This window comes from Ictalurus punctatus, chromosome 16 (genome assembly GCF_001660625.3).
Source record: "Ictalurus punctatus breed USDA103 chromosome 16, Coco_2.0, whole genome shotgun sequence".
NCBI classification, from domain to species: Eukaryota; Metazoa; Chordata; class Actinopteri; order Siluriformes; family Ictaluridae; genus Ictalurus; species Ictalurus punctatus.
Window position 1 is genome coordinate 686,017 of NC_030431.2, and position 11,897 is coordinate 697,913.

Genomic DNA, 11,897 nt, shown 5'->3' on the forward strand with positions numbered 1-11,897 from the left:
ACGTGTTCAACTGGGTTGAGGTCAGGGTTCTGTGCAGGCCACTCGAGTTCTTCCACTCCGACCTCGGCAAACCATGTCTCCACGGACCTAGCATCGCGTATAGGCACACTGTCATGCTGGAACAGGTTTGGGAACCTCTTCATTCCAGAGAAATTATAATGCTACAGCATACAAAGCCATTCTATACAGTTCTGTGCTTCCAACTTTGTGAGAACCGCTTGTCGAAGGCCCGCATATGGGTTGTGATGATCAGGTGCCCACAATCTTTCAGGCAAACAAACACGTTCATCTGATTCACTGAACACTCGTACCTTTAAGCCTCTCCAAAAAGTCAATCTGGCTTTGGGAATCTTTCGAGTCTTCTTCGATACTTCCTTGGAGCTGCTTCAGCACCTCCTGCATCAGGCAAACATGACAACATTTTCACCACCTTTTCTGACAAACACAAAACCTCCCACACGCACTGTGCGACCTTTAGATCCCAGAGATCAAGCAAAGTACCTGACTAAAAGGAGGGAAATGTTTGCAGCTCTTTCTGCCTGTAGGTTAAAGTGGTTATGATAAAGAGAAGAGAACTGTGAACATCAAAGAGCTTTGAAGTCTCATCAAACAGTTTCTCTTGTCAGAAGCTCAGAACTGCTTTGAAGTCTCACAGATGTGATCTTGCTAATTCTTTGCGAGTCTGCGTTAGATGCGTCTCTAGACGTGATCGGAGACGGACCGGTCGCTGTGATGGAAGCCGTTTTCTTCAGCGTGCCTTTAAACAGAACCTCCTGTCTGCAGAGCTCGGGAACACCGAACGTGAGCATTTCAGAAAGAGAAGACGCCAAATATTTGCTCCCTCTTTACATCGAGTGTCTCTAATACCTGTGTAGTTACACAAACTGTTCGTTTAACTAAGTTTACACCCCCCTGGCTCTTAATGCACTGTGTTGCCTTCCTGAACATTACTGAATGTTTGCACCTTGTGTGATAGTCGTGTACGAGTCCCTCCGTCGTCCCTAGCATGAAAAGATGGATCTCGACATCATATAGCCGCTGTCGGAAAAAGAGGTCAAATATGCAGAAGATGCTGTGAAAGTAAAGAACGTGCAGGACCTGGAGGAATGTTCTGAAGAACAGCGGGCAGTTTAACTGCTCAGGACTAACAAGTGACTCGTGAACAACGATCACGAAACGTACACACAGGCGTCGATCGTCCAGGTAACGACACACAGTGTTAATAATCGAGCGTATGTAAACTTCTGAACTGGATCATTTGTGTAAATTCACTTATCATCGTGTCTCGTGGACTATATGTAAACATCTGTTATGTGAAATAGTTTATTCCGGGCAGAACTAAAGAAAAAAAACAAAATGCAATTTTTAAAAGATCCCCCTTTTTTTTTTTAAATTATTAAACATGTAAACTTAGGACCTCAACAGTACATCATATCAGGTGCATGTTGACATTTTAAAGTCTACCGTATGATCTGTGCTATATTTGTGTGTTGTATCTAGGCATGCATTGATACCATTTTTCTTCAGACTGAGCGCATGTTATTTGATACTGATACCGAAATAAGTCATATACATAGTAGAGAATCAAGCAATCAAAGGGAGTCATAGAATATTTTATTTGGCTTTTCACGACTGCTATGGTCATTCTTTATAACGGTAGCTAGCCAACGTTATATGACGTGCAGTGCATTATCTAGCTATATTAGTTACCTTGGATGGTGTAGTGCTGCAGTGGGTTTTGCTCCACACCTGTACAGCTGTAAGGATTATTCAGTGGTGTTAAACCCCCCGATTGATCCTCAAGGAAGTCAGCGTTGGTTGCTGCCATACAGGACTAGCTACTAACCAAATCCTCATGTCGCATTTTATGTGAACGAGGTTTTATCAGGTTACCTGTACTGTAGGACGATAGAAGTAGTTCCTCCTCTTGATATTACTGTTGTTGTTGTTTCGTGTCATCCAGTCATTATTGTCACAGCGAACACTAGCCTTTCAGTACATCGTATCACATGGTATCGGAGCATTTTTTTAATGAGTACTAGTATGAGTAAATGAGATCAGATACCCGATACCGGTATTGATGCATCCCTATTTGTAACATGAGAACCCAACAAAATCAGGTGGATTAAAAGAACACACACAGTACGCGCTTAGTTCAAAGTGTATTGATACAAGTTTACCTGCGTCTGTAAGCCATCTGTAACAGTGCAGATATTTACTTTACAGTTTGTGTAACCAAACACAGGTATAGAGGTAACGGAGAGGTACAGGGGTATCCGAGACATTTAATATAAAGTAAGCCCACATACTTTGGTGAAAGACGTCTGATCGTGTGTCACGTGCGTGTAATTTTTTCAACAGTATGTTTTCATTTAAAATAAATAAATAAATTTAAAAATTCGGTGCTAGTGCTTTTTTTTTTTTGCATTCGACTGTATATTTCCATTTTAAATCCTATGGATATTCGAAGATTGAATTTATTCGACGTCCCTGGAGCAGACGAGACGACAGAAGCAGTGCGAAGGGCTAAAACATCGGTGACATTCGTTCTTATGTAAACAAACATGCATGTAAACACAACGGGCGATTTCGGGGTCAGCAAAATGAGTGAGGCCACGTCCATATATCGCGTGATAAGTCAATAATGTAATTATCGTGGCCGGCATAATCATTTTCAAGAACCTTCACTGGGTAACGACTGTCAAGAGACCGTCAAACGACTGCAACAGTACACAAACTCAACAAGCTCAGCTGATCATGAGTGTCACAAAATACAACCGTCACCTTCATACAAACACCAATTCTACCACCAAATATAAAATGGCTGCCTACTTACCACAATGCACTGCTTTCTAGTGCTTATCTTCACATTAAAGCTATTCCAATATATGCTCTTTAAACTCCAGAACTGAGACAATATCATTCCTACATCCAGTTTATCCTTCAGCTAATCCATCGCGCAGACATAAAGGAAAAGAAAAAAAAAAGCCTCTAGCATTGTGACTGCCTCTCAGGAAGCAGCTCTTTCCTCCCATCCCATCCAGCCTTGTGGAAAACAGCCACTTCCCATTCTGATACATGGCCTTAGGCCTCTGACCTTAAGCGGCTGACACACATCACCAGCCCTTTTCACCGACAAGGACACAAACAAAAACGACGACTAGCCTGTGACGCTGAGGTTTCCCTCCCTCCCCCCACCCCAAACAAAATGAGACATCTCTGAGTAGACTGAGTAGAACAACAGCTTCATTATTGGTGAGGAGGGAATCATATGATCGAGGACCTCTTACTATGCTCGTAGTCAGAGCAATATTAAGAACAGATAACAATAACGATTCTTTTGGTTTCACATCGTCACGGCTCCCTGTTACAATTTTAAACCCCAGACGAACCCAGAGAACAGTCGATTATAGTGTTCAAGCAGCCAAAGCCCCAACAGGCAATATTCAGCCTGACAAGTCGTGGCTCACGAGTGTAATTTAGCTTTTGCTTGCACTGTTCAACATCAGGCACGGTGTCAGCTTGCATGGATCCAGAAGGGACAGCAGATGCCCTTGAAATTCTGTCACATAGAAGCAGTGATGCATACAGCTCAAGCACACCCTTCTAAACGTCTAAAAATGTCATACTACCCTCCTGGTAATGGAAATCGATGTGGTACTCGTCTATAGGGACAGAGCCAAGAATACCAGGGACACTTGAGTATTCCATAGGGGTAAACAGGTTGGCCGGGGGGGGATCTGGGGAAGACCCACCTTCTGTTCTTTCCTGGTGATAAACATCCTTGAAAATTGGAAAGAAAACAGGGCAGAGAGGATGCCACTGGGACAAACCAAGCAAAGGGACATCAAGGAAACGAGGGGTTAGAAGTACAAGGCTTCATACTGGTTGTCCAACACCAATCAATTCCAATGACGTTTGACGTTCCTCCCGACGCTCAAGGCATCTGATGTCTTTGGTACACTTCTCTGGCCATAAGATTCAGAATCTTGAACCAAAGGTTTAGTGGCAAGTAATCATGGTTGGTCGTTTGCAGTGTTGGTGAACCTCTTCCTCTGAAAGTAAGTGGTTCTTTGTCAGTGGACTATCTGCTACTGGTCGAGTCCGGTAGTTCTCCTCACTATCGGTGACCACATAAGTGCTTTACGGTCAGTGCGAGACAGGCTAAACTACACTGCTTTCTTTGTCATTACCACAATTATGCAACACAGCATTAGCAGGCATTACAAGGAATCAGTAATTCCCCACTTAAGCATCCAATAGGTCATGACGTTGCACAGATTTCTATAGTACAGACCTTTTGTCTATTCTAATTCGATGACTAAAGGAGCTTCAAATTCATGCCTCAAAAAGCGAAGCTCTGTACAGCTACCGTTTTAGGCACTGACCTCAGATGATAACGGCACTTTGAGTCACCAGTGCAGGCAGGAAGAAAGAATTCACTGCTGAGGAAGAGACTAAGCGGGATTCCTCCAAGCCTGATCCGCAGGGTAACACCGAGCGGCTCTGATGAAACCACATTTTGAAACTGATAAGCTTTAATTACATGGTGTTCTTTTCAAATAATAACCCAAAAAAGCGAATGAATTTTGCTGGCTGGTGGACCACACAGGACTGCCTCTAGCCAGGACTGATAGGAGCTTGACTTTGGAATTTACCCGGTACTTGACGCTGTAAACTACCTTAGGCCTGGATTATTCTTGGCACATAACGGACAGATGTATGAAAGCAGCGGCTACGCAAGCAACATTGTTCATACTCGCCTACGTACCTTATGCACATCTGGATGATTTGAAAGAGACATCCACTAAAACAGTACACAATTACCTGAATTGAGACACACTTCTAGTTTATTCCATCTGTGTTCATGGACAAAGTAGGCAATTTTTTTCAGATGTGCACAACTGACACACTGAATACCCCACACACGAGGCCATCTTGTAACCATCTGGGGAAGTGGCGGTTAAGGTTCTGGTTACTGATCAGAAGGTCGGGGGTTCAAGCCCCAGCGCTGCCAAGCTGCCACTGTTGGGCCCTTAACCCTCTCTGCTCCAGGGGGCGCTGTATCATGGCTGACCCTGCGCTCTGACCCCAACCTCATAACATGCTGGGATATGCAAAGAAAAGAATTTCACTGTGCTGTAATGTATATGCGGCCAATAAAGACTCATTAACTTGTAGCTGGTTACCAGCAAACATAATCCTTGCCTTACAGACAGGGGACGTGTCCATTTTGAAACAATGGACTGTGCTCTGGATATACAGTCCACCAGGGCTCGGGGAGGAAGTCGAGATATTACTGAATGTGAGGTGTTTACTGTCTGCCTGCAGATGTTTGTCTCCGGAAGCCTGGGAAAAGAGGAAATGGCCATGGGGCAGAAACGGTCTGCATTCATCAGCGAGACAAAGCCAGGAAGGGAGCGTCGAAAAAAGAAGTAGAGAGGTGACCGAGGAAGATGGCCGACTTAAGCCTGTGTCACAGAGCAATCGATCAAAACAGGTACGGAAAAAAAAAGAAAAAGAAATGATGACGGCGTGCATTTTTAAATGTACGTATACTGCTCTAAATGCAGCAGTCTTCTAAGCCTTGAAACAAAACGAGAATTTACAATACGTTTTGTAGAGCAACCAGTGATCATATATTTTACAGGGAAGTAAATACCTCATTTCATTACACCCTTGGAAACCATTTGTGTTGCTCAATGGGCAAAATTAGAAAATTGATATGAATCCAAATCACAAACAGGGGTGCACTTCACTGGTCCAGTCTAAAGATTCTAAGGAAGACATGCACTGCCCACATTCTTCATGTCAGCCCAAACTGCATGGGGCCAAAGCAATGTCTCATTAGTGTCCAAAAGGCTATGATTACTCCTAGAGCGGGCACGTCTACTGGCATGTGGGACAGCTGAAATGTTCCCATATTGAGATTTCTTTTCCCCCTAAACATAACTTCCCCCAAATGTAGCAGAATCTCTATCCAAGACCTCGACATAACCCAAACTTAAACACGGTGAATTTAACATCTTAAGAGGCCTCACAGTTACTAGAAAAAATTCTTCTCCACTCTCCATGCCCATTAGCAAGCAAGGGATGATGGGAACATGCATAAAGGGACTGAATTTGCTTCTGGCAACAGCAAAATGACTGCCTGGTCATCTCTGCTGAATAATGAAAGCCCCTTTTCTCCTGCATGAAGGGAATACTCAGGCTGAGGCAAAAATATATACATAGAAAGGCAAATAATTTGGTTTATAAGCTACTAAATATTCAGATGTATGTAAAGGATGGTGCAGCAAACATGACTGTCATTTATTTGACATGTCACATGACAATTAATCTGACAACCCAACCTTGCTTTTGTTTTCTGCCTCCATTCATCCTAACTAATCAGATCATTTAGATTTAAATTCACATTATCTCCTGCATGCCAGTAGTTCTCATTTAACCAACCGAAATGGCTTCATTTCCCTTTAAGGATCCAGCAACGAATGAATGAGAGAGTGCAAGAATCTGCTTCCTTTTCCCCCGGCAACACCGAACGTGCTCTCGGAAAATGGCACACACACTCAGACATCATCATTCAAGTGAGCCGTTCAAATCTGCTACCACCTACCAACAGAAAAAAAACACACCGAGAAAGAATATGGTTCATCCAAAACTGTGCAAATAGATGTGCTCAGGGACCGTTTTAAAAGAAACCTAACGTGCATTCCGCTCCCTCTCATACCCTTTTTCTCCACTCAGGCTGAAACCTGCCAGGTCACATCCGACTGACTCGTAGCCCACAGAGCAGGCAGGCTTCTGACGCAGAAAAGCCAGCCAAGAGCCGAAGCCTGCCCGTGGTTTTGGAGAAAGGATAAAAAAAAAGAGGCATTCAGGTGGAAATGATGGATCGAAGGTGATGTTTTAGCCACGAAGGAGGGGGCGAGTGAAGAAATGAAGCAGTATAGTAAGAACTTTCTAGGCAAGGACGTCAAAGGTGAGTGACAGGGTGCGAATTTTCCTTTAGAACGTCCCAAAGAAGTCGTGCACGTGAAATGCGGGCCCAAGAAAACGCAGTACAGACGCCGACACAAAACTGAACGTTAGCGTTCATGATTGCAGATCGATACACTACACGACATGAGGTACATCTCCATTCAAATGTTTTGCAAATTTTAATCCAATATCCAAAGAACTGGCTAACTGTTAACAGAAATCATTCGAGATTATTCAGAACTAAGTCGTGAGCTACATCCAAAAGCCACAAGCCTGTAGTGCCGTGTGATGCAGCATCTTGGGAAATAATACAGCCAACCAAACTCATTAGAAAATACAACAGAAGCACCCCGGCGTGAAGATAATAACTGTGCTTGCGGATATCTCCAACAAATCTTTTAAATCAAGTGGTGCAGGTTAGGTTGAGGAACTGTCAGAGTCACCATCCCCACAGCAGTACATTACCAGTGCTATCCAGTGCTTCCTGGAAGGCACAGGCCACACCAACCTCGAGGTTATTAGAGATATTCAGAGCACTAAACTGATACAGAGAGTGGAACTGCATTAAACCCATAATAAATACTATATGTGCAATTCTTTAGCGAGGCAGCATGTGGTTTAGGACAGTCACTAACTAGCATGAAAAGAGTCATAATTCAAGGGGACTGGAAATGTCTAAAGTCAAAGGGGTAAGTGTCCTGAGTCTATACTACAATAGAATATTCTTTCATTTTTAGGAAACGTTTTCTCAATAGCCATACGTCTTCATGCCTGGAAATTAGTGCCTTTACATTAGTGGTACATGTGGCAATAAGGTGCCTTTATATTAGCGTCTTAGACTGGGCGACTCTAAGCCCCGGCGACCCCGGTGACTCTAGCCCCTGGCGACCACGGCGACTCTAGCCCCCGGCGACCACGGCGACCCCAGCCCCCGGCGACCCCGGCCCCTGGCGACCCCAGCCCCCGGCGACCATGGCGACCCCAGCCCCCGGCGACTCTAGCCCCCGGCGACCGCGGTGACTCTACGTTACTTGTATATGTATGTAAATACTTGTAAGTACATGCAACAATAAACGCTCCAATAGTGCCTTCATATCAGAGACTTAACATTAGTGGCTTAAACTTAGCGGCTTTACATCCATGGTTTAAGATAAAAAGGTTTTATACGAGTGCCTTCATACCGTTGAATTCACATTAATAGCTTTACATCGTGAAATGAATTCCGCTATATCTGTACGTGCCAATAAACTTCTAGTGAATTAATATTAGTGATTTAATATAATAAAAACATTTGCAGCTTTATACGAGCGGCTTTAGATTTGGCTGGTGCACTTTATAGCACTGACCTTATATTAGTAACTTTAAATACTTTTCCAGACTTGTGCAAGATACTTGTATCATAAACGATTATAGATCAAACTCGCATGTTCCCCAACAGCCGATAGTAAACCTTCCCCGCCGTTTCCATTCATCGTTTCTCATGTGCAAATTCAACGTTCACAGAGGACAGGTGGATGGTTCACTCGAGCGCATCGTATTCCAGTTCAAAGGCAGTAGATTACAATAACCATGAATAACAGAGCGACATCCTTGACCGAGGATTTAAATTAAACTCACTGGACGGCGTTTTAATTACAGTGATAATTGCTGCAATCCACTCTTTCAAGGTTTTGCTTTCTAAGCAGCCTTGCGTATAAATCGAGCCGACAGCTCGCACGCACCTTCATGTTCGAGGCCTCGGTCTCCAGCTTGGTGAGGTGGTTCGAGTTGTCCTCGAGCTCTTGTCTCAGGTTGGAGTTCTCCATCTTCAGGGCCTCCACTTGCTTCAGCAGCTGATCATATGATGCTGCAGCCATCTTGGACTACCTTTTGACCTACGAAGCAGAACATAACGGGCTGTAAGCCGGAATGTATTATGCATTATTGAATCAATAACCCGTTTACACCTGTAGTCTAGAAGTCATCAAACTCTCAACAAGGAGCAAAACAAATCAGTTAATAATGACTTAAAATGACCGAATGGCCAAGATCAATGCACGAGAACTTCCGTCAAGTTACTTCTGCTCACATCCTGTAATAAAAACGTCTAACGGAACAAGATCGTCCTCCAATTCAGAATGGATCGATACGGACTGATCTTCGTGCCTTGACATGACCGATATTTGTCATTAGGGTGAACAGATGTGCATGTGCACCATTTTAAATCAAGAATGTCACGTCAATGATCTTAATAAACGATAAAAATGCCACGGCAGTCACGTTCGAGCTCTGCTGTAGCGATAAAATTAAGGAGGCTGATGACTCTTGTGAGAAAGAAAAGCATGGAGGTGCGTTCAGTCCAAACGTTCGGCCACAGAAATTACGCCATTTTTGAACCCATACAGGTTTGGACAACTCCTAAATTCATTAGCTAATCCACCGGACACGCCAATGTGCCGCCCATTCCAGTGTTCTGCTTTCCTCTAAACCTAATTAACAAGGACGCACGAGGTCGCCGACATAATTATAGAACGCTAGTTAAGTGCATTAATAAAAACTAATAAAGTGCATAGAGATGCACCATTAAAATGGCGTGCTCAAATTCCCAGGAAAAGATGGGCTAGTCCTACGCCTAGACGCCTTGGTCAATGTCTGGAGTGTGCACTAGTTACAGCATATCAACAGAATGGTGCACGTTATGTGCGAACACAGCAAACTTATAAACAGGATATGGAGTCATTCATTCATCTTCAGTACGCACTTGATCCTGGTCAGGGTCGTGAAGCCGAACCCATTCACACCTCGGCGCAACATTGTGTTGCCAAACCACCTACCGGCATGTATGTTTGTTTTTTTGAGAAAAACGGAGAACCCGGAGGAAACACAAAGAGAACATGGGAAGTTCAGAGTTGTAAACGTTCGATATTTTAAACTGGAGCTACAACTTGACTGGGAGTAGATCAGAGAGGTTAAGATTGAATGTTACACCCCACATCACAGGATGATCTGGGAAAGAAATCGTTTAAGACAAGCCTGAAGCCCAAAAGGGACACCTTTTGTAACTGGTAGTGAGTCGGTCTCAAAATCAGCCGGATTATCTGCGAGTGCGGTCCATGACGTTCCGGCGTGGGGAGGTTTTTCAATCAATTGCCTCCCTCTACGCCTTTACGGCAAAAGGGGTTACAGCAGGGTTGCCACGGTAACCGATTTCTTCTTACTAAGCGTTTACAGTTAAAGTTCTTTTGTTTTCTTCTAAACCTTTCTTGACATTAAGAAGACAAAGAAAAACAGCTTTTCACAAAACCGTGCCTGAAAACTCCGACTTTACACTGGAGACTCCTTCCAGAGATGTTCAACAGAAGTCCCTGACGGAAACCGGTACAACATCAACGACCTTTTTTCTTCGCCAAATAACATCTTTATATCCGAGGATTAACCTTCGATTATGTGGAGCATCTGCCAAACAGTTCCTGTGAACCAGTCGTTACTATAGAAACGATACAGTTTCAGATCTTAATACAAATCTGAAATTTGAAGAAGAACGGCCGACGCTATCTTCAGAGCTGCTGTTGCAGAAAACTAATCAGTAAATGCTTTTATAACATACATTCATAAAAGTGTGATGTATATAAAAATAAAAGTAATTTAAAAAATGTTTTACAGGAAACCACAGCAAGAATTTCGGTTTCAGTCTCTGCTTCAACGTCTAATTTGGCGTCCATGTTGCTCGTGCCTTTAAAGAGAAGATGAGACGCGTGCGCTAGACCTTTGAGGTGATGGTTGCCGGACTAAAATGGCTTCTCCAAACCTGCTGCAAAGAAGTAATTCCGTCAGATGAAGACCGTTAACATTTAGCATGCAGGTTTCCGTCTATGAGGATAACCTAATCAGCAATTTGTCCTGTATGGACATCTACGGAATAGCGCAAACGGACTCGGACCGAGAGCCGGGAGAGACGGCCGACTGCCACAGATATTCTGCTGACACACATTTCCTGACACACATTTGGTGAAGAAATCATCATGAGGCAATTATATTGCACGATACAGAAACATACATTCGACGTGAGCTTAAATTATTTTCTTTAAATTAAATAATCATCATTTCATTTTCTTTTGTTCCGTGGAGTCAGTGTTTTTAAAGCCTTGTATTTAGGTACCAAAGAACATCCTGTTTAAGGAGCAGGGAGACTAAAATGGTGGACACTGCGACGAGAGCTTCAGAGGTGCGTTAGAAAAACCGTAAGACGAGGTAAAATCTACAGCATGTGAATGAAGATTCATGGTGTCTAATGTCAGTGTTCAATGATGCGCGAAAACATGACTTCGGTGACTCGTGCACATGCTGTCACAGGTTTTAATCAAACAATCCCTTTCGCTAGGAGGTTTTTCAGGGTTTTTTTTTACATTGATCTGAGGTGCAGCCTCATGGATGAAGCGTGCTTCCACCCCATCACGGCATGCAGATTTCTTAAAAAAACACACACACACACACACACACACACACACACACACACACACACACACACACACACACACACACACACCAGCCCTGCAGTCAAGCCGCAGGAGCACAAATGCCCTTCCCTTCAGTCCACAAAGACGCAGCGGGGCAAGTGCGTACACCCGTAACGCACACCTCGCAGCGCTGATCTGCACAAACCACCCTGAAGAAGAAGAGGAAAGAAAAAAGCGTCAAAAGAGCAAGACGTGCTTCTGGGATGAATCCTGAAAAAGCGCCGCCACCATGACACATCTGCTTTGTTTGAGCATCACCGGTAAAACCACCAGCCCCTCCTTCCACCACCATATTGTCTCTTAAAGCGCATTTGGACGCTACCACGATATTCGCGTCTCTCCGTTTTTCCTCCTCTAAAACCCGTTTTTGCCTTCATAAAGCAAGAACCAGAGAATCGGTGCACATCCCCCAACACCCAC

General features: G+C 43.8%; 1 protein-coding gene across 4 annotated transcripts in view; it reads right to left on the reverse strand.

The window, feature by feature from the left end:
• Positions 1-11,897, reverse strand: part of apc (APC regulator of WNT signaling pathway) — a 30,399-nt gene that overhangs the window by 13,473 nt on the left and 5,029 nt on the right. For 2 of the 4 annotated variants that reach the window (XM_017489631.3, XM_047160661.2), the window contains exons 2-3: positions 8,703-8,855; positions 312-396 (exon numbers count right to left, since the gene is read on the reverse strand). In XM_017489631.3, the coding sequence (XP_017345120.1) occupies positions 312-396; positions 8,703-8,837 (220 nt within the window). In that variant the 5' untranslated portion in view covers positions 8,838-8,855. Of the gene's footprint in view, positions 1-311; positions 397-2,836; positions 3,183-8,702; positions 8,856-11,897 lie in introns of those variants that run through there. The other 2 variants (XM_017489632.3, XM_047160662.2) reach the window with 2 other exon arrangements.